The following is a 27,891-nucleotide window of genomic DNA, read 5'->3' as shown; positions in this document are numbered from 1 at the left end:
TTTCTCCTTTTACAAGTTCAGGAAGTATAAAATCCTTTAAACGCTGAGAGAGAGGGCAGGAGGCTCCTCACTACTTAAGCTGTTTGCCAAAAGGAAGCATCGTTAATATTTCATGGGGTTTTTTGCTTCCTGTCTTTCAATTCTAAGAAAGTTACGAAGTTTGGATAAATGTTTTGAAATCTGGAATGATGTGAACCAAACTGAATTTGTGGAGGCCTTTCTCATAAAACCCTTGGGGAGAGTTCTAATGGACAAGCAGAACCTGATAAAAAAGACAGCCCATTTAAGGAAAAAACTTTTTCCCCTTGTGTTAAGTCCTTTGGGGAAAGGAGAACACATGCTGCTGTGATTTCATGTTGCTAGTTAATGTTTAATTACTGCAGTGTATAACACATGGTAGAGCGAAGCTTGTAAATATGGGTGTTTGCATTTTTATTATTAGTTAGTACTGACTTTATGATAAGAAAATGACTCCACAAAATCATATTGTAAAAAACATCAGAAAGGTACACCATAAAAATGTTGTCTACTTTGAGGAATATTACAAATCTGTTTTAAAATATAACCCTCTAATTGATGTGTTTTACTGAAACAAGTCCCATGGAAAGAACAGAAAAGCTGAAGACAAAGGGCATTTTAAAATGAAGCTACAACAGTCTTCAGAAATAAATTACTCAAAGCTTGTCACTTTAAGATTTTTCCTTTTTGCAGAAGAAATGAAGAGTATAGGTGTAAATTTGTGAAATACTTTATGCAAAAATAGGAAAAAGTAGAGTTAAACAGAAGGTATATACATGATGAAAGAAGTTCAATATTGTGTGCAGTAAATAACTTATTTTCAGAAGGTATTAATTTTTCAATTTTACTACCCAGGAAAAATGGATTTTAAAACTTCCTTGGGTTCCTATCCCTGTGTCAGCTAGCTACGGCTAAGGAAAATGAGGGAATTCACAGGTTTGGTTGCAGGCTTTGAAGCATTAGAGACTATTGTTTCTGGTGGTCATAGCTGCCACAGGTTCCTGCTATTTCTTCATTACTCATGTGCTGGATTTCCTCTCATTATAAGCCAATGTCAGAAGGTACCATTAGTTTCACTCCCCGTCATGAAAGAAGAACAGAGATGGAGCAACATCAGGAAAATCAAGGGAAGAGTGCATCATAAAAGAACTTGAGACTAGGATAATGTCAGGAAAAGAGGGAACACCACATGTGAACTGGGTATGAAGAACAGACAAATCTTGAAATGTGAAAATGCAGAACTTTCATATGTTGAACAGAAAAGGATGGGTGCGTCTTTGTGGGAGGGGAAAGGAGCACACATCTTCTGGGGACAGACTGGAAGATAAAGATGGAGACATTGCGAAGGACTAAGTCTCTCAAAGAACTATCAGAGAGAACAGATCTCACTTTGGATGAACATAAGGGACTTCATTTTTTCCTAACAGAAGAATTATACAAAGAGTATGTAGGAACTTTCAGAGGAAAGAATTGGTTGAGTGTAAGTGAGAATTGTAGAGCACAGTGGTAACCTCTCTAGACTGGAAAAAATACCAAAGCCCTGGTCTTCTCACAGAACTCCCACCGTTACTGCAACAAGATATACCATAGTTGGCCCCAGAGCCTCAGCTTGGAATATTTTATTATCACAGTGCTACATCTTGGGACCAAGAATAATTCTGAAGTATAATAAAATAGTTCTCTAAATCTTTCTGTAGCAGGGGCTATTCTGTGGTAGGTTTTTTGCCAATATCTAACAGTAATTTTATGAAAATTTAGCACCTTTTTTAAATCATGGTCAACTCAGCAGGAAGAAGTGGATTGAGTCCAGCCCTGCTAGGTCTGTTAGGTGTTGCACACAACCTTTAATGCCTGAAAACTGTGTTAGCATTCTGCACATACTTTCTGAAAGACCAGGGTAATGATAGGAAATATAGTGTGGAAAAATGGGAAAGCAGTACTTCTAATACTGTTATATATGTTACACAGCTTTTAATCTCTTGGAAACTATGGCAATATACCTACAATGAAGCCCCTTTTTTTTCACGTCTGTTTTTACAAAAATGTTGAGCATTTACATTTGTGGTATTTTGAATTTCTTGAATATAGCATGAAAACGTTCATGAACATTATTTGAAGTTTCATCAATTAACTTGAAAAATAGTTACTGAATGCATATGCAATGGTTTTAATAGCAAAAGTGAAAACAAATATGCAGGTGGCTATTAGCTTAGAGTTAGTTTGATTTAATATCCCATAAAGTAAAAGGAAATAAGTAATCTTTTCAGTAATAAACTTTGGGTGGCAATAACTTCCAGCACAGAAGAAAAGTATTTTCCATTTCTTCAAAGCTCACTTTAGAGCCCCGTTTTAGATGTTATTTTTCTTTCTTGCATGTCATCCATTAAAGATTAGCTGTGGAAGGTTGGAGCATGGAGAGATTATGAATGACAGAACAACTCCTGCAGAATAATAATCAGTTTTTGGTATTTAATGCTGTTTGACTTTTGCAGACACATTTCTTATTAACCTTTGGTACAAACAGAAATCCAGGTTCCTGATATCTCATGGAGAAGATGAATTCAAGATCCTCTTCCAATTAAACTGAAATAAGGCCAATATTGGGCTTTAGCCAAAAGAACTCAATAGTTCCCAACCCTTGTGTTTATAAACCTAAATATGAATGATATTTTACAGTTTAAGTGGGAAATGCATATACTTCACTAACACAGTTTTCTGTGATTTGTATATAGAGTCTATATAGTTTTTAAGGGTTTTGTCCTATTAATGCTTCATTATGCAAAACTATTTCCTGAATATTTTTTCAAAATATTTTCTGGTAAATAACAGAATTGTGAAAATAACTGAAGGATTTAAATCCTATGTAGGGGAAGGTAGATAATCCATCTAAAGGACAGGAAAAAAAACCAACCGACCAACAAGATGGGGGTGGTGTTGGCTTAATTTTAACAGTCTAATTTGAAACAATGTAGTTTTACCTTCAGATTGTCAGAATTTTTGATTGTCAAAAAGTTGCATGCAGCTCTTTGAAGTACAATAGTGGGGTGGCATAGGTTAAAATATAAATTATTAAGCTATTTATGGGTGGAGCTGGTATGCAAAAAGCAAACCAGTATCTTTGCATATTTTTATGATTAGCTTGGTCCTTCTCTCTTCCCCACTGGGGTGTTAGATGAATGTGAAGAATTGAGTTTTATTCAGGAATAGAAAGGTCTTCAAATAATCTACTTCTTGGGGTATTAAAAAAACTTTTTCTTTAACCTGTCAGATTACAACTTAGAAACTTCAATGCAACATTTATATTTTTCCCTCTAAAGTAAATATTCAGGCATCAGTAATTATTCACTGAAAAAAAGTTGTAACAGCATTATGGTTTGAATTTTGAAGTCAGCTGTGTTTAGTGTATTAGAAGCAGAGGCTTAAGTATTGTACAGGGATTGGCTTTCACAAGAACTGCCTTGGGGTCTGTGTATAATACTCTCTCCTATTCTTTCCCACTTTATTTTTTTTTTAATTGAATTGGGATCTGAGTACACAAAGAAAACCCTATGTAGAGCTGCCACTAAGCAACTTTAGCCTTTTATTAAGAACAGTCTGTTTATAGCATTGGAAATGTAGGAGCAGATGAATGCTATGCACTAAATACATACGACAAACACAAAGCAATAAAGAAGTCACTGTGTTCTATCAATGTTTGTTCAGATTGCTTTATCTATAAAGTCACATTTAGGTGTAAATGACTTCTAGTCTATAACTCCTGGTACAGACGAGTGAAAACTCTTGAAGTAGTTTTCCTATGACCACTTATCACTGTTTTGTTTTTATTTTTCAGTTGTAGGTCATAATTGAATGTAAATGAATGATAGCTTCCAAAAAAAAAAAAAAGAGCTAGGAACTGAAGTTGCCTGTTTCGTAATACATTAATATTTCAGCACAATTTTTAAGTCAACAGTCAGCCCTGGAGCTCGTGGTAGTTTGCTGTTAACCTGAATGAGAACTGTGCAAGGGCCGTAGGCTTTGAACATTTCTAGGGATTATCTGCATTTTGTAACATGTATGCACAGAGACCAATTAATGACGCATTTTAAAGGCTTTCATAGCAATGCAGTAAATGTGGTTTGTTGGTTGTTTTTTTTTTATTATTTGGCTATGGTAAGATTGACTTCATATGTAAGAATTTTGAGCACAGTCATTAAATCTAGTAGAAAGAAGTGTCAGAGGATTTTGATTTCTAATATGACTGGATAACAAATACATACATGTTTATATTTCTGTAAGAGAACAAGCATATATCCATATGATTAAATAAAATTTAATTATAGTGGCTCATCTGGAAATGGCAAGGATAGTTTCCAAGTCCTCCTGTTTACATAGACCCAGCAATGGTGGACAGGAATGGGAAGACAAATGAAAATGAAAATGTAGGTAGTCATTGCACCTCTTTTCCCAGTATACTTACCTAATTCCTCACATTTGTGCAGCTGGTACTCAGAAATCCAAAGTGAAATCACAACAAAAATTCCTAAAAAGCTTTTGTTAAACCTCTCTGTAGGATAAATTTCAGCTGACAGTTTTTTCATGGAAGCGACTGAGCAGGATAAACAAGAAGCTCATTACAAGAATCTTGATTTCTAAGTACGACTTGGCCAAGCAAGTTCTTTCATGTTCACACTTCTCTTTCAGAATAATATACATCTCCAAAAAGCAGAAAACAGAAAATATTCTTTGCTACATTTTTCTCATTTCAACATTCAATCCTATGTTAGAGCTGTGTATCTGTATGAAACAGAAGTCAAATCATGCATCAATTTTTTTCAGTCAATTCTTGAATATTTAAGATGCTCAGAGCCTTTTTTGTAAAAACATATAATCTCATTTTTATTTCTTGTTGCTATAATGGTGCAAGTAGCTAGTAAAATTACTTTGAATGTACCAGAATCAGTGCCAAAGAAAATCCCAAGTCACTTATTGTTCAGCAACCACTGATCTTGAATACTAAATCTTAAACCACAAAACCCTGACTTTCTGCAATAATACATTGTTATTATTGGAAATACTTTTTCACCAAGTCTTTTTCTTAGAAGTAACTGATCACTGTAACTAGGGCTTGTTACAAAAAAAATAGCAAAATTTTGATTGTACTATTTCTTGGATCATCTTTTTTTTCATGTAGTCCAAAGCCAAAAGCAGTATTCATTGCATCTGTTAATGTCAAACACCCTGCAAAGTCCAAAACATTGTTACCATTTCTGTAAAACTGACTTGTCTTGAAAACCAATTGTTATAGTGTTATAATATTTACTGTATCTTCTGAGATAGCAGCGTGGGTAGTGGTCTCATTTTTTTCTTATAAGATCTGGCCAATATTCTATATTTTACCTTTTTTAATGGGTAATGAGAAGTGATTTTCTGCTGCCATAGATGTTTTAAGTCCAAACAATTTCTTCTTTCTTGCCTCTCCTATTCAGTTTTTTTATTTACACAGATGACCTCTAGGAAATCAGCAAACAGACTTTTTTCCTGGGAACTGTGCTTCCCTCCCTTCCCCCAAAGTTCTTTTGTTTGGAAAATCATGAACCACTATTTAAACTAGAATGATTTCCAACACACCTTCTCACTAGTGCTGTATTTTAAAGGTAGTTTAAAAAGTGTAGAAGGTAGGTTTGCCAAAAGAATCAGGTTCAACTAAGAAAATATGTACACTGCTTTGACTCGGTAAACTCATACTCGGTATGGTTCATCTTCTTCATATTTACTTTTGCCCATATTAGAAAACAATTAGCTTACTAAACAAATTTGAGTATTTGGGAAGAAAAAATCTACTTTGAGTCTCTCTCATTTGACTAAGAATTACATGATATTTGATAAGCTTGTTTAAAAATGGACATATCCAAATATTATTGTAAACACCCATTGATTTGTTTTACCTGCAATATAAGTATTTTACTTAGTTGGCTTACATAGTAGCTAATAATATTTGTTAATGTAATTTAACTGCTGTGAACCTTTACTGAACAAATATTGAAATTTATACAAGTCAAAGAAAGAGAATCTCTAATGACTTTTGTAAAAGCTTCCATTTAATAGTTAAGGAGAAAAGTTTATATGACATACCAGATGCAATTAACAGTAGATTTTACATTTAATAAAAAGAAAGAAGCATATGTATTTGCTTTATTCATTCCATCATAATTTGCATTAGAGCTGTGGGTGTTTAATGAGCAAATTCCAGCTAAAATGCTATATTGATTTTCTAAGTGAACTTTGTAATAGCTATCTACCTTACAAAAGCTCTCTGTTTACAATTGTTTTCTTTACTAAAAACTAAAAATGTTTTAGAATTGATGAGTTTAGTATAATGAGTCTTTTAAAATAAAGAGCTCTTTTAGAGTATGCAGAGGTTTTAGTTGCAAGGAGAAAGATGTTATTAAATTATTTCCAAAGCAAATAAAGTTTATACAACTAAATAGTAATGTCATATTTGTATATATTATGATGTTTGCAAGCATTGGAAAAGAATCCTTTTTTCTTAACTTAGCACTATGGGATTTAAATATTTTAAGTCTTGAATGTCATTGTATGTATATGAATTAGTAAATGACACAATTCATTTTAGCTTAATACTTGACTATTCATACTACATTTTTGTGTGTCATTTTCTTGCTCGAAACATGAGTTCTATAAGAATTTGTGTTTCTGGTTGGTCAGGCCTCAAGATAAACAGGATAGGGTTGGTTGGTACGCCATTGGAATGTCTCCAAGAAAAACCTCATGGTGTCGACCAGAGCAGTTGGTGACTAAGTAGCTGGATCACTTTTTTTCATTGGATCAGACACCAAGTCAGTGTGCCAGTACGGGATAGTATTTTGCTGTGTATGCCATATCTTGAATGGGACTTAGGAGCTGACTTGGTACTCTCAATTAATTTTCACCTGGCATTTTTAAAAAGCATGAGGATGATAATCTGGATATTTTTTACTCTTTTTAATATGGAGGATTTTTATCTCACTCTGTCTCTCATAGACTTTTCATTGGACAGCTTATGCTGCGCATACTTTCCTAAACATGACACAAAATGTTTCGGTTTTCTGCTGCATTGCAGCCCAAAGGTGCGTGTATTTCAGTGGCTTATTTGAAGACTCCTGTGATCCTTACGGTCCTGAAATTTATGTTAATATTACTTGTGACTCACGTGTAGCTCAATCTGAATGGTGAACTTTATTGTTAACAATAGCTATGGACTATGTGCAATTTTGTAACTGTTATAATATTCCATATAGTATTAAAAAAGGAGTTTTTTGTAAAATATTAAATAGAGTCACAAATGTCTAGGCATTGGATAACAGAAATGTCTAACCTAAATTCAACAGAAGCTTTGGCTGGTAAAGGAATCAGGTGAGTTAGCTTTCTGTAGACCATTAAAATGCATTAAATGAAGACTTTTACGTATTTTTTAAGGTAGTAATTTCTTGTGGTTAGTGTCAGTATCTGGGTTTTTTCTCTTTTTTTTTCTTTTTTAAACTTACCTGATTTTCTACTCTCTCCCTAATCTTTTTTAATATGATAAAATTAACTTGCAGTATTACTTCTAAGAAATAGAAGCAAAAGCCAAACACTTGTAATTGATATGGAACTACTTTTTTTAAAAAAAAAAATGTAGTTGATGGATGTAGTCGTTGGGATATTTACTCCAATGCTTTAATTTAGTGGAAGGATAAGAAAATAACAGGAAAGTTGCTCAATTTAAGTCACTCTGCCATAGCCAATAGGTAAAAGACAGTATTTTGTAATGGACCTTTGGTGGGGGAAGGGTTCACTGTTCAAGGCAATCAGCCTCTGAGCTGCCATCAGGCATGGTAACGTTTGAGATAAGCAGGATGGTGAAGTAACTTTAAAAAAATCTTCTTCTGAATGTTTTCATACTGTTATATATACATTATTTTGGTTTAAGGACAAAGAAGCAATAATCTGGTTTTAAAAAGCCTGGATAGTCATTATTACCACTGGTTGTAGTTAAGCAGAGAGGGAATTTAATACGCCAAAGCACAGTCCCTCTTAAGTGTACTATGCTCAAGATCCGTTGCAGCAGTCGGCAAACTGTGGGTTTTTGTGCTGAGGTGGGGATGTTATAAGGTCTGACAGAAGGGAGGATGCACTCAAACAGACCAGAACGACGTTAACTAATGTGGAAATTAATTAACCCCAGAAAAGTAGTAAGTGCCAAATCTTCAGTTATTTTAGACAGCTTTCTATTCATTCCAGCAATTGTTTTCATTATGAAAATTGCATAATGTTTCCACTTGCAGCTTTATGGAAAGGGTTGTCAGTGCAGTGTCTCTGGCATGACGCTAGATAAACTGACATAATTTACTGGAAATACTATAGTAAACAAATATATTAAGTTACGGATAAGTAATAATTACCATACAGAATTAAATGGCTTGTGTATTCCAGATCCAACTGGGACATAGGCGTTGCATTATAGTTTGCCTAAGCAGTCAATGCTGAAGCACTAGTTTCCATGCTTTCAAAGATCCCAAGCAAACCTAAGTGGAAGTCTGGTGAGCTGAAATGCACAGCCCACCACATACAATTTGTTCTTGTTCTTGCTGAGCCCCCTACCTTTGCAGATATCGGACTCACCCTCTGTGAGTGCTGCAAACTTATTCCTGACCACTAATCTGTGCACATGTGGTCTTGCAGCTGCTTTACTCATGCCTTAGTTTTTCTATTCCACAGCAAGCAAAGCTTTCTTATTGCAAACAGGGAAAAGATCTTGAAGATAAAAGACACTATTAAGACACTGTTCTTGTGTAACAAGTAAATACTGAAATAGAAGAGAATTAAACCAATGTTTGTTAAATTTAGTGTATGTCTTGAGATTTGTGCTTCTGATGCAGAATTGTTGTTGTGAATGCAGCTCCTTACAGCTTCATGACTAGGCTTGCAGCTCCTCTGCAGATTTTTGTGAGAGGAGGGACGGCACTTCCAGAAGTAACATTTAGCCTTTCCCTGTCATCTTTTGTCCAATCTGCTGTTATCGTGCAACCTTTTGCTAGAGCTGCAGAAAATGCTCCCTTACTCCTCAGTAACACTCTTTTCCTCAGCCAGAGGACAAGAGGATTGCTTTCCTACCTTGAACATCTTCCTAACTCATCTCTCCATACTCTTTTTCTGTTCGTCTTCTCATTTGTCTTACATCCCTAGTTATCCGAGCTGCTTGTGAACTGTACAGAAACTTACCACTTTTTGTATTTCAGTTGGTTGGGGAGTTTGGGGGTTTTTTGGGTACTGATAAAGCATATTTTGTGCCAGCAATATAGCTGCTACTAAAATGTACTGCTGTGTTCCTCTAGTTCTATTCTGTGAAGAACCATAAAGTAGTTTGTTATATAACACTATCAAGTTTTTGTACAATAATGTACAAAGTTGTGAAGTAGGAATAAGCTAACGTATAAACACAACAAAGTTGATGTCAGTTGAGGTAAGAATGGAGGGGTAAAAGCTCTAGGCTAAAGTGAAGAGGGAGGAAGCCTTTTTTTGAGATCTTAATTACTTAAGCAGTGGTTCAGAGAGGAGCAGTTTTCTGAAGGACATAAGGAAGCCCAGTAGCAATGGCTTAATACAGAAGGTTCTTGAGAAATAAGTGCCAAAATTTGAAAGACTGTAGTATGGTGTCAGGAGACTGTGGCTGAACACCAGCTTGGCAGACTAGAAGGGCAGCATGGAGCATTCTGGAACACACAGACCTCAGCTGAGTTTTTTGGAAGTGCCTGTGACAATTCGAGAGGATATAGTCCTCTGTCTGGGAGTGACAGCGGTCTTACTATGGCATCCTGAAAGTCCCTAGACGTTTCAACTGCAGGGTTTTATGATGACTGTAAGGAGAGATTTGCAGTATTGCAGAGGGAAATGATGAAAGTATGAATAAAGATTTTAGTGGAGGCAGGGTCGAGGTAAGGATTCTGGCAATGTGCCAGAGATGGTGTTAGATGTATTGACAGGGGAGAGGCAGGGAGAAAATGTAAGCTCGGGATGAGGAATGACTCGAAGGTGTTAGTTTGCTCCCAAGGATAGACAGTAAATCTTAGTTTATTGGCACCTAATGCTCCAAGGTCCACGTATGCCGTAACAGATAATATAACAGTATATTACAAAATAAAGTAAAGGCTTGGCAGAGAAGAGGGTGCCAGCTGTGCCACTCTTGTGATACCAGAGACAGACTATGAAAATATTATAAATTGTAATATTTAATATAAGTGTGCCACTCTGATAGGAAGCAGTGTGATGGTAATTTTAATGGATCATTGCTTTTAACTCTGTGTCCTGGAAGAAATCTAATAGCATCTCATATGATTCTGAGCTTTAAGAATTACTTTTCCATTAAGCAAGCATTCCGAATGCAAAGCAAAACACCTCTGTGCCCTGTTTGATTATACAGGGCTGAATCTGAAAACACAGAGCTTTATTTCATTCCTTAAAGCATTCATTTCAGCAATCAACCGGAATTTAGTGTTGTGTCTGAAGAGTAATGTAGACCTTATCCAGAGTAATCCGAGGTCAGTGGAGAAAAGTTGATTTTAGGAGATGCTGGCAAAGGCCCATATAATGCACCTAATAGTGTCTTTCCTTGTCAAGCTTGTTTGTTAAACACACTGGTTACTTTCACAGCTCTGGTGGAAGAAGTTTATTCTGCTCAACGGGAACGTGATGAGGCTGTCATGGCAAGGCTTAGGTTAGCCAACGAAGAGAGAGATGAAGCATTTCTACGAGTCCGGCGTTTAGAAGAGTCTCTCAAAGAGTAAGTTTACTTTTCCTACCCTGTGCAAAAAGGTTGTTGTGTCAGTCTGTGACTGTCATAAACTGCTCAACTTGGCACAAACTTCTCTATGGTGAAATACCAGGCTAGTGCCAGTCTGACTGTGCTGTTGGTTAACTTGTTAGACATCCTGTAAGACTGTATTTTTCTCTGGAGACTGAGAACAAGTGAATAATTTTGATCACAAAAATTAAAAATAAATTTAAAAGCTTTGTTATTGATTTATTCAGGGTTGAATAAGATGAATACCACATTTTGTAGGGATCTTTTGACATGCAGTACCAGAACGTCAGTCAGAAGTTGCCATGTATAGGAAATCAATCAAGCCTTTAAGCCCACTAGACATTTCCTTCAGCAAAATTTCTACTAATTATGTGGGTGACGTAATGAAAATATATGGGTTTTTTCTTATATTTAGTGTAGAAGCAGTTTGTAAGGCAATAAGGATACTTTATAGAGTTTTATGTATGATATGTTAACACAACAGAAGTAGGCAAACAGAAGTTTTTCATGGTAGGAAACTGAATAGGTGCAGTTGTTAGTTAACTAAGTAGCAGGCAATTATGTTTTAAATAATTGGTTTTACTAAGAACACTCTTCCCTCTTTGTGGCAGAAAATCAGTCATCTTCTTTTGGGTATTTTTGTAGGTAAGGCTAGAGAATGTTATCAAAATAAATTTCAATAATTGGATGTAGTTTGTGCACCATTACTCTGTGGAATTTACAAGTTGCTAGAGTTTGTCACAGCCTGTAAGTATGACTCAACAGCAAGATTAGGACATTCCATTCCCACAAGAATTAGTGCACAGTCTGTTAATGTCTCTACAGAGCCCATTATAGGTGTACATGCATATGAAATCTTGCTTTGAGCAGCAGTCTCTGAGGAAATTACAAATGTGCTTTAAATTCCTATAAGAGGCATCATAACTGTGAGCCTTACTCCAGTCTTTCCAATTTCTTCTGTCACTCTTGTAATTTTATATGTTCCAAGAGTAAAGAAAGCAAGGAAGTTTTGTATGGCCCTAAACGTCAAACTCTGTATAAGCTGTTAGCATAAATGCAAGACCTTTGGGGTTAAAGAGCTCCAGTTCTGCAGCAAATTAACTGTTTTGGTCGACAGACCTAGACAATGACTTTTGGGTTTCTGGAAGAAAACACAGATTATTAAGTCTGTGAGAGGCGTGTTGCTGCTTCATTTGCAGTGGAATCTGTAGACACACAGATGTGTGTCTTGACACACACGAATCCCTCAGAACACCATCATTTGTTTTCTCTTCAACCTCTTCTGTCTGCTTCACTTGTACTGGAAGCCCAGCTCAGTTCTAAGCAGAAGGATGAGAAAAGAGAAGAAACTGCATTTCTTGGCGAACATGCATACTACCTTCCCCAAAAGAATTCATTGCAGAAGGCACCGAATGCACTACTAATGACCAATAAAAGGTACTTGCTCCAAGGAGAGGGTCAGTAACTCCCTTAGCTTGGGCCCAAGCCATCAGCCATTATACCTTTTTGCTATCATTTAGAGGATAACAACTGTTGTTGCTGTCATCCACTTGGGTGCTCTTACTGATGCTCTATAGAGAGGCCTGATACCCTGATGCCATTCACAGTCTCAGAACTGGCATAGAAGATTTCCCTGGGGAGAACACCAACCTAACACAGGGAAAAATTGCAATGGGCTGACCAGCTACTGTGGGTTCAATACCTGATATAAATTCCTCTCTGCCTGAACAGTGAGCCATTGTCTGTAGCTAGTATCTCTTCCTGTGTATTCTGCAAGGGTGCAGATCAGGCTTCTGTGGCTGTCAAGAGAGCCAACATGACAACGCAAGACTGAGGACAAAAGCAGTTTAATTTCAAAAGAATTGTCCTTGCCAGACTGCATGTATACTGTAAGATCAGGGACTCCCATTCTGCATTACACAGACTGTGCCATGGCAGCTCACTGGGCAGTCACACCCAAGTTTTCCTCTCCTGGGTGCTGTGTGACCTGTCATTGAGGGCACCCTGGACATGAACAAAATCAGGCAGATCCCAAGCAAGCTTATGCCTCACATAGGGCACCAATATGTTCCTGAAGGGTTCTGACAAATGTCATAGGCTTTTATTTTTATGGATAGTTTTAGTGTCAGCCATCATGGCAGTAGAAGAAAAATCCTAAATGATAAAAGCCACAAAGGCAGAGAGCCCAAAAGCTTCATTTGTTCCCACTATAAAGTTTGCTAAAGTTTTTTAATTATCCATGCAGCAAGTACTTCATGACAATGAATTATTGGGCATTGATTGCCGTATGTAATCCCCTGAAAGGGAGAAAACCTTATTTTTTATGTTGTCACGTTCACTGCATCATACGTCTTAATATCTGCCTTTTTGCTTATCTTGCTACCCATTCAGCCAAAGTGCAAGTTTGATACGTAATGTCTTAAGCCATATCAGACAATGTAAGAAACTTCAAAAATGTCTCGCTGCATTCCAGCAATTTATAGTCAGTATTACCTCTGCCCACAGTGACTGTGTCCTTTTGTGCAACCTGACCAAGGTCAAGCTGACCACAAATCTTCCCTGACCCGTATCAGTCCTCTATGAGTCAGCACCTTCCGAATAATGTGATATTTCTTCCAAAAAGAGCAATGGTATGGTGCAGGGAAACATTTACTATTTTTTTTTTTTTTTTTTTTTTTAGAAAGTTCTTTGCTGGTTTTGAAATCTTTGGGCATTACAGAACCAAGAAGGCAGGATTGCCTTCATCAGGCTCATCTGCTTTTCTTCTGGTCCGCTTATTCTAAACTTACATGATGCTTAATTCATGCAGCTGTACACCTTGCAAACAAGAAATGGTTGAGTGGAGCCAAGATTCCTGCTGGAACACCAGCCTGACTGCAGCATTCAGGCTTTTCAGAACATGGGGCATCTTTACTGAGTGTGGTAACATCTCAGCTGAGGTGACTAGATGCGCATTTCTCTATCTGCTCGGATGTCTGGCATTTTGCAATAGGAGAAGCAAGCCAGGACTGTGAGAAGAGTCAAAGTGAGGTCCTGCGTTCTCAGCAGCAGAGTCAACCCCATGAGGAAATTACTTTTCTCAACCTCTATATTCTAACTAGTTTATTACTGTGGCTGAATGGACTTTTTTTTTTTTTTTTTTGAGTTCACCTCACCGCTCCACTAACCCTCTGTATGCAGTAAAGATGATGGGATGAGCCATGAGGGACTTGGTTTATTTAGCTGTGGAGTTTCTTCTGGAATCTTGGAACTTTTCCAACTACCACCTTTAATATTTTCTTCTGATGCTGGTTGTTTGGAAGGTTGCATTCTCTGTCTCAGACATGGAGCACATTGAGGTTTGTGGGTGTTTTTTTAAAGAACATTGGCTGCTTGTGCCACACATCAAGTTTTAGAGCACGGATCACTCCTTCCATCTGCTTCTGACTTCCTCCAATGAGAGATCTTTAGAAGAGGGCAATATTGAACAGGCTGCCAACCTTTGTCAAACGCCTTAATGCTTTCTTTTAATTAGCAGTTGGAGCAATTCTGTTGTCATTATTTAACTGTATCAATCAAAATTCTTCCAGTCCTCTTGGCCCTAGGGGTTAGTTAACAGAATGTGTATAGAAATGGGAGCAGAGGAATCCTTGGTTGCTGCTGTTTAAACTCATGAGAAATCTAAGGGTCATTTATTGCCTGTGCACAGCACAGGGAGAGGCAGCAGGGCAAATACATGGCTCGGGATGCTGCTTCTTAAAAAATGCTGTCACCTAAGGAGGTGTATGTGTACCTACGGACAGATCCCTTGTGGCAGTAGCATGCTGAAGGGCCACACTTAACGGTGGTTCCTGTTCTTTTTCCCACCCCCATTTCTCCCCAAGGTGTCTTGCTTACCCAGCCTGTTGGTCGGCTAGGTGATTTTGTTGACCCACACTTTTAGTAGGGTAGAAGTCCTCTGGAGAACCCAGGTCAGTCCTGCCAATTTGCTTTGACAAATACCGTTCCTTTCATTGTGCATACAAACGAGCTGGAGAACCATCTTTAAGTCCCACATGAAGTGGCACTTAGAGCAATGTAAAAACCTAAAGCAGGAACTCTACAAGGAGCCAAGTCAAGGAGCCAGTTCTGAGAATTTGGACTTATAATATGTTTGTTATTTTATGATTTGTGTTACTTATGAATACAAGTCAAACCCAGCAAAGGTTAGCTTTTACTTTGTTTTGTTTAGTTCTGGTGCTGACTGTGTATGTTGGAGTAGTTACTGCGTGTGAGTCCCATATAAATATACCAGCTGTTGTACACTGGTAGTACATTATGAATTATTTCTTTTTTATTTAAAGAATTAATGTCTGTACTGGTTGATTTACTATGCCTTATGTACTGTTATCTGGTAAAACTTTACGCTTTAATGTAAAAGGTGCTAGTGTACTGTCAAGTGCTCTGTGCTGTTTGCTAGCTGAAATCTTGGCTTCAGAGCAGCACCTGTCACAGCACTGTTGAAAAAGTGTGTGTTGCTGTTTAGTAGATGTTTAATGTTACTATATCTGTCTTTTAAAATATCATACACTAGTGACAGACCTACTTGTAGTAGAAGTCACCATCAAGTAAGTAGCAATGGAATGGTAGCTCCAGAAAAGCGGTCTCTTCCATTTTAAAATACACATAAGCGTTTTAAATAATATGCTGTCCCTATAACTAACTTTCGGTAAAATAAAATGCATACTATCCCATTTATTAAGTTTTTGTGCTATCACTCACTGCTTTTACACAGCCAGTGTTCAGTGCTGTATGACTAAATTCCTCGTATCATCTTTGTATTTGACAGGTCAATATATGTTCTGTTGAAATAGAAAGGGAGGAAAGTGCAGGGGGGATTGTTCCAGAATTAAATAAGGGCCTTGCAGAGAATTGGCTTAGCTTGCTATTTTATGCAAGATATAAAATCAAAATATTTTTAGGAAACTTCAGCTAGGTTTTTTTCCTCGTTTTGGAAGAGAGAAGTGGAAAAAGAATTGCTTTACAATCTAAAAAAAAAAATCTCCACAAAAGTCCTGTCCCGTTTCATTTAGGGTGCAGTAAAAACAACAAAAATACACCGTCAGGTAAAAGTTGTAAGCCCAGAAATAAATAAAATAAGAGCATCAGTCATTTCTACCGCTGGGGAACTTTCTTCATCTAAGCACATATGAACAATTGATCCTTGTAGTCATATATAGCAGTAAACATTAATAACTTAACAGTCTGAAGTCAGTGCTGAAGATATGGAGCATTATTGAAAGATGGAGTCGAGCAGGTGGCACTTTAATATGTTCAGTGTCATGGTTGACTCTAAAGACTAGTAGAATGAAATTACTTGAGGTTCTAAAGATTTAAAAAGCGAACTCATTTTGCTGCACTAAGGAAATGCTACTGATCAGGCTTTCTGTGTCCCTTTTTTCTAGGCTAGAAAATATTAACCCTGAAGAAAATGACATGGTAAGCCATTCTCTGAGGAGATTTCTTGATGTCAGTCTTATATCTTAGAGGCTTAAGTTCAATTGAGTGGGTTTCAAGAACTAAGATGTGGGAAAAAGAAGAATTGACACACTAATAATGTACATCTTTGCTGCAATATGAAAATTCAATAACTTCACTCAGTCAATTTACAATTCACATGTGCCTATTAATTAAAACCCTATATTAAATAAAATATATTAAAACTTCATGTCTGACTAACATATAATGCTGTTGGTAGACATTACAGGAATTACTGAACAGAATAAACAATGCAGACACAGGGATAGATATACTGAAGAATGGAGCTATAATTCTGAATCGAATACACAGGACCAAAGAACGTAAAAAGAAAATAATAGCTGAGGAAATGAATGCAGTAATAGAACAACGGGATGCTGCTTTGTCTCAAGTAAGTCTCTACAAGTGTATAATCACTCAATACCAAATTTCTTTTTTTTCTTTTTTTTCTTGTTTTGTTTTTTCTTTTTCTTTTTTTTTTTTTTGTTGGTTTTTTTTTCTTTACTTTTGGGGAAGAAAGTATTTTGCTTACTTTTCTCTGTTGAAAATCTCAAAGAGAGCCTTTGTAGTAAATGACTGATTAATGATCAGCTGCTTCATGGTAATAGTGCCCATTGAAATGGCATTAGTGCATTTTGTCAGGGAATTTTTTTTTTTGTGGTTTTTGCACCTGATCACTAGCTTTCTTAAAACAAAATAGTTTTCAGTGTATTGTCCAATCTAAAAACTGTTAAAGGCTTAGTTTTACAGTGTGCTATATTGGTATAATGCATTGGATGACAGCTAACTGGGACTTAAGAATTTGTAAAGGGTTCGAAGTGGCAGAAATATCTATTAGAGGAAAATACAGTAGCACATACAACAATGCAAGCAATTCCTCCCTTTGTTGCTTTATTCAGGCGATAAAAATCAGCATGTGGTCCTTGACTCTCAGAGTCTTACACTTCTGTTACATGACTTGAAAGAACCTGAGGTTCTTTTTCTGCTCAGATCATTCATTCCCTGCAATTTCCTACTTTCACAGAACAATATTGTCTTCATTCTTTTCACCGTGACAAGAGTCTCCTTACTTTTCCCATCTCATGGAAGAGTTTTTCTGCTGGTTTCTGCCCCCCCCCCCCCCCCCCCCCTGGTTTTCCTTCCTGGATTTTAACCTAGATTCAACTCAGTAGGAACAGCCTGTAGGGAGGAGCAGTCCACGAAGGGGATATACCTCCTGGGAAAACACAAGATTTTGGACTGTATGAAACACTGTTATGTATTCATCCCCAATGAGAAATTTCATCTGACTCTTCCAGTATTGAAAATTTAGGCTTTTTTAATGTGAGTTACCAAAGTTAGCCCACATCTAACTAATTTCTATTAGATTTAAAGTCAGGTTTGTGATCTTGAGTGTTAATGATATTGGTTGAATTTATATTTTATTGTAGAAGTGTCCTGGTAAAAGAGTCCCTTCTGCACAGCCTGTAATTTTCCCTTTTTTACAATTACTGTTTGTGCATTCTCTCCTATTTTAACCTTGAATGCCCCATCTGCCTGGTGCTTAAAATATTTTGTGTGTTTGTCCAGTATGCACGGCAAAGGATGTTAATGTTGGAAGATGTTAATGGCAGAACTATTTTTTCAGTCTACTTTCTTTTGCTTTTATAATAATGATGAGCACCATTGCTACTGGGAAACATCCAATAGTCCTGCCAAAAGTTTATGTTCCGTCTTCTTTGTACAAGGCATTTGAAAAATGAGCAGCTTATAAGAGTAAAGCTCTCAGCAAAAGAGAAAGATCTTTTGATATTTTTATTTTTGTTTTGTCAGTTTTTGCTGCTTTGTTGAAGTGGACTTTCAAGCATACTTGGACCATAAAACTATGAATATCAGAAGAATGTCATTGTAGGGCATTTTAATATACATTTTAATTGAACTGATTTTTAAGCTGCCTGTATAAGGGGTAATCTTTTCCAAGTAATCAGCTTGGAAATTAATAAAGATAATTATTTTATATAGCATGCCAAGTGTGGCTCAAGTGCACAACTAGCAAATCTTTAGGCCTGTCAGCAAAAAGCACAGGTAATGTTAAGCAGATAGTGCAGCTGAAAAAATAAATTAATAAAATAATAAATCCTTGCCAAATGGAAGTTTAAATGTCTTGTATTAAGTTGTACTACTGTGATACCATTTACAATTTATACCATTGTTTTAAATTAATTATTCTTAATAGAACTCTATTGATCATGTGCTATGTTTTCATATATGTGATGCTTTTGCAGCTGTAACTCTTGAATCTAGAAAACAGGTCCTTGGAATTGAAGCTACCATTTCAACCTGCGTTTCTTACTTGATGATTCCTTGGGAATTCGTACCGTGCTTGAATTATTAGTAGTCTTTTGTTAACATTGCAATCGCGGTAGTTATTACAGTGCTAACAGCAAGAACAATAGGAGAGGGATTCCTACATTAGACCACAAAGGGACTAGATATAATTCAGGGGATGTATATGCTTAGCATAGCAAATGCAAATTATTGGAAGTTAGATCTGAGGTCGCCTCAGGCATTCATAACATCTGCAAGTTAAAATCTTTTTCTTTTTGATGGAGGTGACATCAGATATGAAGGGGGGATTGATGGGGACAGACTTAGACAAAGCAGAGAGAGAGTAAACCATGAGCATGCTGTGGCTGTCCTCTAGAAAAGGCATTTCTGAAGTTCAGAGGTGGCTGGGCAATGGAAGCTGAATGCTTCGTGACTCATTGTGTGAACACTGCGTAGCTCGGTTCCTGCAAGCTGTTGTGTGGTGCTGGAGACAGCAATGTCATTTAAGTGACCACTATAACCAGTTCCGTGTGACAGAGAACCGCCTACATTACAGTAAGGTTTTGGACTGACTGCTTAATGAAACTTTATCTGTTATCCTTCTTTATTGTTTTCTTCACAATAGCCTGGCATTTGTCAATTAAACACAGTGAATATAAGTAGTATCTAGCTTTTGGGGGTTTACTTGTAGGATTTCTGATTTTTTTCGTTAGCTTTTACAGCTTGAACACATCACTTTGATTTCAAGTAAGGTTATATTCCTAGAGAACGGACACTTTATAAACTGTGTTTCCTATAACCAGGTGAATACAGATCACTTTCAAATAGTTTTTGAAATGCAATTTTCAATACTTTTTCTTGTAGTTATACTGTCAAATTGCATTTAAATGGACTGCTGTTGCAGCATACTTGACAATGGTTAGCTAGTTGCAATTATTCTATTTGAATTTTACTTGAATAATTTTTTGATTCTTCAGAAAAATGAAGAGCACTGTCCATGTCTTGGAAAGGTCATGAAATTTTTTTTTGAGCCATAACACACAAGAACCTCTACATATTTTTTGAGATTTACAACATGAATGTTACTTCTTACTAGGAAGCAGATAGAGGCACTTCTATCGCTGTATTGAGCTGTGCATGTGTATGTAATCTTAGATCATTCACTAGATTGCTGAGCAAATATGCAAACTACTTTTTGTATGTGTGAAAACAAATAAAATGGTATAAACTCAAATATTTGATACTACTTTTAGTATGTATTTTCAAGTGAATAAAAACCAAACAACTAAAGCGTGGCTAAACATTGACATCCATCTTCTCCTGTACCAACCCCCTTAAAAAAACAAACTCAACTGTTTGGTTGTATTTGCTAAGATATGTTTGTTAGTGAACAGATATTGTGTTATTCTGGGGATCTTGTGTCTGTTTTATGACTGATCTTCTGAAAGGAAAATGGAGAAAGATGCTGACTGTCATGAGAAATATAACACCGGTTTCTTGTCTGTAATGTTTGATTTTGTCTTAACCCATTCAAGGAAAAAAATTATTTGTCCAGTTGGTTGTGTTACAGTTCTGCCTTTCTTCAAAAATCTTTCTTGCTTGAGTCATCCAATTAGAGACAGACACTTAATGAAGATCGCATATGGCATAGTCACATTGTGTGATCTTCATAAAGTACTTTAAAGAAGTGGATTCCAGCAGGAGGCAATATAGTGCAATGTCTCAAAAACCACCTATTAACCGCATCACACCTTATGGACAGGAATGTTAATGTGATTACAGTGTTGGCAGCTAAAGCTGAGGACTTGAGTAAGTCACGACAATTACTTTTCTTCTGGTTTAGAGAAGAAAGGGGGCCTTTTAAATGGTGCAGCATGAAGGAAGTGATTTTTTTAAAGCTAAATAAGAGGTGGCTTATAGTTCAGGAGCTACTGCGTTCGAGATTTTTGTAGTCCTAACTTTCATTCTGTGATTTTTGTATTTTTTCCTAATTGGGAACCATCAATTCTATACCAAGTTTTAAATACTAGAGGTGTTGAATTCGTTGTTAAGGAAAAACAGTGGTTTCACGGCTGGCAAAGTATCATCTGTAATACACTGATCTTGAAGCAATAACATAACTGGCAAGCAAACCTGGTTTTACAGCTTTGAATAGTTTGATCACATCCTGCTGTGCAGGAACATGCTTATGACTGTTCATGTAAAAAATTGGCATGCACCCAGTGGCTCATCTGAAGCAAGTTTAAGTACCTTTCTCCATTTTGAGGCACTGTTTGGCAGCAGGCAGCACTTTATCATCATTTAAAACAAAGATGAGAAGCAGTATGCTTGACTGCCCATCATTATCAGTTTCGACTAATGACTAATAACTGATAAATGTCTGTGCTTACAACAAGCCAGCTTCTTGCCAACTTTTTTTTTAACGTTCTGCTCAAGCTATTTCCCTCCTTTTACACCAAATAAGGTGTAGAGCTCTGTGATTCACAGAGCATTAAGGCACTCTCAGCACACATGAGTGAACAGGTCTTATTGAAGTAATAAACCCAAGAGCTGTATGAAGAGTAAAAACAAGAAAAGCATATATAAATGAAAAAAAAAATTTACAGATATTGGGTCCTTAATTGGGGAATACTCAGGTGGCGGGTTACAATGCTTCATGATTCTTTTATCTTAGGGTAGAGGTGATCCCTTTGCAACCCAAACCACAGTTTGGGATTTTATTTTTAGTGCTTTGAATTAGTAGTTCAGTTTTAAACTCTGTGCTCTGGTACTCTTACTGGTTAAGGATACCAGCCAAGTTCTTGGTTGGCAGGAGCACATTTGACAGTGCCCCCCTAGCTGCTCTGCCAGGATGCTTCCCCTACTACCTTTTCCCTTTCACAACTGGTATTTGGGAACAGGGAGAGAAAAGGTAGGACACTATTTACGGTTGTTTGTGAACCAGCCAGCTGCTGTGGGGTACTGATGATTTTGGTCATGGGCTTATATGAGGAGGGAAGTGAAGGTCAAGGGGAGGTTTATGGTAACTTGAGGATCCAGGGACCATGCTGGTTCACTCTTGTGGCTGGTTTCCTTTGGGCAGGCAACAGCAGGTTCCTGTTGCCCTCATTTGCAGTGCTTTTCTGTCAGAGGTAGCAGATGAATGGGCATGAGGAAATTACTTGCCAGCAGGATGGTTAAACAGAGAGAGATAAGCTGTCTGCAACATGCCCCTTTTGCCCTGAAAGTTAGTCCAAGTCCTAGGAGAAAGCAATAGGGATTTGGAATAAAATATAGAATAGATTTTATAAAAATTATTTGAGATTTAACATTAAAAGTTTCATTGCAAATGTAGGGAGAAAAGAAACAGGAGTTGAGGAAATGGCTGTCGGTTCTGTTGGTATTCACATCAGTGGCCTCAGGTAAACCTCACAGGCATCTCCTCTTTGGAGTTATTGCTGAGTAAAAGGGATCCTTCAGAAAGATCACAAAAAGCCAAGTTACACGAGCAAGTCTGATTAGCAGTCTTAGTTTTTCACTTGATTGTGTTGCACTGGAAAGATGCTTTATAATGTCAAATTTCATTTCTTGTCTACCTAAATAAAAATAATCCTTTGAAAGTTTGACTAAATCCATGTTTTAGGAAGTCCATGGTATACTAAGCATGGTTAAATCCATGTTTTTTTCACTGCTGCTCAGAATAAGCCAAGTGAATCTCAGCAGTCACAGAATTTTCAAAGAACCAAACAGAGCCAGTGACTGCTGTATTTGGGAGACATGGAGTAAAACTACTGGGAATGATGCTGGAGAGCATCAAGAATCTTTTGCATCTCATAAAAGGGCAGGTTCTTCCCTACTTGGTTGCTTACTTCTTAAAACAAACCCAGCTTGAAAAATTATAATAGTTTATTTTCTGAGACAATTAGGTATGCTCTGACTCTCTACCTCGGTTATATTTGTGCTAGCTGGAGCATGAATATTTTCCAGGGGAATACTCAGTTAAATATTTGGCTACGTTCAAAATATGTGTGAAAGTGGTTTTTTTTTTTTCCTCTGAAGTAGGAATTGAAGAGTAAAATAGAGAGGAAACTGGCCAAACAGAATCCTCTTGATGCCTTATGTTGGGTTTCCTGGTTTGTGTAGAATGTTCCCCCAAAGAATAACATTTGTGTAATCTTTCATTGTGGTGCTCTGTTCTCTTTGATCACTGTATGTAACTCTCAGTTCTCCAGGTGTTAAGAAAGCTAAGGAGAGGTGAGATGTTCAGACAGGATGATAGAAGAAGATTTGGGGACATCACACACCTGTGCCCGTAGTGTTGGTCTCTTGTGTTCATGTTGCAGAGGTTGTGATTTCTCAGTAGGCAGCTATCTGTTAGTAAGGCATGAAACTCCCTTTTATTTCACTGGAGTCAGAGTTTCACTAGTGAAAGTGAGTATTTTGCAGCTTATTCCTTAGCAAGGCTTTGGTTGCAGGAGGTCTTGTAGGTTTTGGGTTAATGCTTCTCACAGCTGGGAGTGCAGGTCAGCGAGTAGGTCAGTGGGAGGGAGAGGAGAATCCAAAGGAAATTAGCCTACGGAGCTCTTATACTGAACTTTTGTATTTAATCCATGAATGCTAATTATGAGTAAATATGTAAATGTTAATGCAATGTTTCCTTGAAGAGATTACGGTTTGTCTTTTTGAACTTCTCAAGCAAATTTTTAATTGATACTACATTTCTTCTTTTTACTGCCATAAGGTTTTGGCTGAATGATGCCCTGAGACACATCATTGTTTGCATTGTTAAATCACCTGTTGTTCCTCTGCAAACAGTGTGTTGTGCAGAATTCAGAAAATACATGTCTGCATAGTATTTGAGGGCATGATCGAGCTTTGTGTCTTTAATTGTAAACTTTAATGAATTTCCAGTCGAACATTCATCTTCTCAGTACCTAGAAACTCCTCACCCCTTTGAAAATGACAGTAAATCTGCATGCAAGCTTGTTTGATTAATTGCTATTTGACTCATCTATCATGGTGCTAAGCTCTAGGTTCACACAGCTTAGACTTCCAAACCAATTTCTAGAATTAATTTAAATATTTAATGTCAAAACCCTAGGATGAAAGAGAGGAATAATGTTTTGTATGCTTATTGATTGCCTGTTTCAGTAGCAACAATCCATAGAGGAAATTTCCAATGTGATACAAGCAGAATCCAAATAGTATTCCCTCTGAAAAGGAGACTGGATCACTGTGCATGCACAAGTTCTGTAGGTGCCAGAACTCTTTCAGAGGTACCTAAAGTAAGATTTCCATGGTACTTAACACTTCACAGTTTCAAATTAGGTACAGAGTGTTGAATCAGATTCCAGTTTGCTTACCTGTTGGATAAAATGTCTCTGATTTTCTTAGAAATTAAAAAAAATTATCCATCTGTGTTTCCTATTAAAAGCTAGTTTTCTTAGGCAACTTTCTAAGTCTTTCTGCAAAAATACTTTGTTGTTTTGGATACACAGATAACATTGCATAAAAATTCTTTTGACAGGTGACAAACAAGATTTTTTTGTTTTATACTTGTATTTGATGTGGAGTCTGAAAAGGTTAATGTCTGACCTGTGTCTTCATTTCCCTTACTCATTTGTTACTTCTTGAATGTTCACAGTTGCAACTCCACAATTGATTATATCTGTATTAGTAAGTAGTGTGAACAAATAGAAATGGATCTGCAGTATGAAATAGTTCCCAGCATCTGTGGACGTTAACGTTTCAGTGGGGTAGGGTGTTGAATTTTTTTTATTTGTTTTTGTTTGGTTGTCTTTTACTTTAGACTAGCTGTAGTCAAGTCCTACAAACTGAATACTCATTTGTGTCAGAATGCGCTAGGTGCATTCCTGGAGTGCATCTTTGAGTTTGCTTTAATCAAAAAAGGAATCGGGTTCCAGTTCTCGGATAGCACTCCATGGGGCAAAAGAAAGCATAAGTAGAGACAGGTGAGAGAAATTACAAAGTGCACTCCCAGTGCAAAGTAGCATATAAATTGTGTTTCTTGAGTGAAAATTTCTGCGAGTCACTGAGAACTTTAGAGAAGGGTTCAAAGCTTCACTATTTGTAAGTATAGAAATGGGAAAAAAACATTTAATCCAAGAAAATATTTTAAAAATTCATCACATTAAAGTTCTGCTAGTGTATTACATGAAATTTAGGATAAAAATGAGATGACTTCAAGAAGGAGAATCAGATTTATTAAAAAAAATAAAGGAAATGGCTAAAGGGAGTTAAAAGCTATCACTGGTCTTGGAGAAATTATTCCAGTACATTTGTATTTAGCCTTTTTACTTTGAAAATTATTAGACTGTTTTATGTGCAGACTCCACTGGTTGAAGATTTTGGATCTGTCCACAAGACATAAATGAATTTTGTTCTTTCTAGGAGAAATAGGTTTTGAACCAGTAGCATAGATCACAAATAAAATGACACACAGAATGTAAAGTATGGATTTAATTGAGCAGTGGAGATGTCTTCAGAGAACAGCAGCCAAGCTGTATTGCTGATCATGCCACTACCATGGCATCAGTAGTTGACTAAGAATATGGTGGGACATGGGGCTAGGAAGAATGGAGCTGCTTTTTGTTGTTTGCTTTTTTCTCCCCCATGTCCCTAAAGTGAAATATTGACCTGTCTTCTAGCATTGCAATACCCTCCACAGTCATCCCTGTGATTCAAGATGCATGTTAGGCGGTAAAGAGGTGGTGGGTAAGGAAGTTTAGGTCCAGCAGAGGCTGTAACAAAAAATTATTGTAATGATGATAAGCAGATTACTCATTTTCAACAGAATGGTAGGGTGATTGTGACTGAAATGTAGGACTTAATAAACATCTTTGTTACTTCAATTTCATTCTAGATTTTTATTTGGTTTTAAATGAACAGGTAACAGTTACCACAACAGCAATTTTCCCTCTTGCTTTGGTCTGGACATTGCGACTCTTTTTTTCAGTTGTGAAGCCATTAATCAAGTCCTGGAAGTCCTCAGGTTTGATTAAGTTATTTTACATATTCTGGTCTAAAGGATGTAGTGGCCCTAGCAAAAAAAAAAAAAAAAAAAAAAAAAAGTAGAACAAGAAAATCTATCAATATTCTTTTTATGAAAGAAAGATTTCACAGTAGCATTAACTTATCTATGTCTCGTTCACCAAGTATGCCTACATTTGTTTATTGTATGGCTTTACTGTTTCATGCTTCCGATGGTATCTAGGATTTACCCTCTTTTCCATGTTCTGTTTATTCACTGTTAATTATTTTTCAAGCTGAGTTGCTTGAGAGCAAGAAAAATTTAGCTTCTATTACCCTCTATTGCAAACGAAGGACAGGCTTTCCTATTGCATGTGGTCACATGTGACCATAAGATGCTTTTGTCAGGGAATTTGTTAATACTTTCTGATGTTAATGTTTTGTTTTCATTCTTTTCAGTAGTGTTTTTAATTTATTGTTGTCTATGCTGTGGGTATACACCAAGTCAGCACAAACTGTCATATTCTGATTGATAGTTTTGTGTTGAAAATACTTTTCTAAATGACACAGTTCAAATATGTAGAAATACTTGAAGGCCTTTAAGAAGCTGTGATTATGTAAAAAGTATCATACTTTGAGCTATAACAAAATAAAATTTAACTGTGGATGAAGAACAGTATTGAATCATAAAATTTTGACAACTTTTCTCAATTCTGGAGTTATCGGAAATACAGACTACAACAAGTGGCTATCTACAGGATATTTCATTGGTGCAGTGTACTGATGGAGGAAAATCAGAAGTAATGCTTCTGAATGTATATTTTATATTGTTCATAACATAGACTTGATGATAACTATCTTTTGAGAGATGGTGGAGTTTTAACATTACCTCTAGTTAGATTTACATGTTTATAGCTGCTAATTCACTATGTGTCTTAACCAAATTTCTGCTGCAGTTCCTGGTCATCTTTCAGTTGTGCTGAGTTGCTTATTTCTTAATTAGCTGTAACACCTTTCTCTGCTATTTGCAGAAGTATTACCAAAGTTTAGATAAAACAAAAAAAACCAGAGTAAAGCTCGGTATCGGAAGAATGCCCATGAACACTTTACTCCTAGGTGTTTCATGAGATGACTTGTCACCAACAGGTAAGATGTCCTTCCAAGTCATGTTGCAATTATGATGAGGAATTTCATACCTCAGACAGAGACTGTATTACAGATCCCAGCAATATTAGGAAACAATAGATTTCACTCTTTTTTGCTTGAAAGAGCTCTGCTGGGTTGTGTTCAGGACAGGAGTGAACACCAGCCCTCTCTGTGAGTTTACCTTCTTCATCTTCTGTAGCTTTGAGACAAGTAGTATTTCTCAATCTGCAAGTATTTTTTCAGCTTCATTGCTTGTGGTCCCATTCATAATCACGATGTTAGGACTTTAACCGAAGCTCTGCAAAACTAGAGATTGAAAATCTCACTGTGAAAATGAAAGCATCCAGTGCCAGCCACAGAAGAAGCAGCAAAATCCTTGTTAATCCTCTGTGCTAAACAGTCCTATCAGCCTGCTTTCTGCTGTAGGGCTAGCCAGCAGCTGTGTCTCATGACACGTTCTCTTTGTGTCATGCTTGTTGTCTTCTATGGTATCCAGACACTTCTCAGCAGTAGTCATGCATTTTACCCGTTTTGTTTGTTTTGGCAGGCAGGCCCATCACTTTGCTTTCAGAAGTTGTCATAACATTCTTCTATCTTTGTGGGGGTTTAATTTTTTTCTGCTTAGGGTGTCCTACCCTCTACACGAGTGGTGGAATTGCCAGGAAGCTTTGAGTTGGATGAGGGCAGTGCTGGTAATTGCACATGTCTAAGGCAGCTGATTTTAGGTTTAAGCATTTCTGCTTTTCAGTAACACGGCCGAAAGCTTTTTGGTGGTTGTTAATTCAAAGCTGCATGGTCCATCCTCTTGAGAAGTGGGCATCTATTTTGGTAGCTAGTCACATCGATCCCTGCAGCAGTGAAGCTAAAACTAAATTTTATTTCAGAGGTAAAATCTTCAGATTCTACCACTACTTAATATTTGAAAAGTCTTATTCATGTGCCAAAATCCTACAGATGTTTCTCAGTATTACTGAAGCTGAGCAATACCTAATTTCTAACTCTTTTCGGCTTAGTTTTGCAGAGCTTTTGTTTACTTTCTTAAACATTTCTTTCTGGAGTGTCTTTGTCTTCTACATATGATTCACTTTAATGTTTTTCAAAGCTGATTTATTTCTTGATTTTCTAAAAAATAC

At 36.8% G+C, this 27,891-nt stretch overlaps 1 protein-coding gene across 12 annotated transcripts in view; it reads left to right on the top strand.

Moving 5' to 3' along the window:
* Positions 1–27,891, top strand: part of MIPOL1 (mirror-image polydactyly 1) — a 203,448-nt gene that overhangs the window by 58,001 nt on the left and 117,556 nt on the right. For all 12 annotated transcript variants that reach the window (XM_080394330.1, XM_080394327.1, XM_080394325.1 and 9 more), the window contains 3 exons: positions 10,690–10,819; positions 16,264–16,297; positions 16,557–16,727. In XM_080394330.1, the coding sequence (XP_080250456.1) occupies positions 10,690–10,819; positions 16,264–16,297; positions 16,557–16,727 (335 nt within the window). The remainder of the gene's footprint in view (positions 1–10,689; positions 10,820–16,263; positions 16,298–16,556; positions 16,728–27,891) is intronic.

Source organism: Falco punctatus, assembly GCF_963210335.1.
Source record: "Falco punctatus genome assembly, chromosome: 7".
In the NCBI taxonomy this organism is placed as follows: Eukaryota; Metazoa; Chordata; class Aves; order Falconiformes; family Falconidae; genus Falco; species Falco punctatus.
The sequence above is the reverse complement of the archived record's forward strand: the minus strand, read 5'-3'. Positions and strand labels throughout refer to the sequence as shown.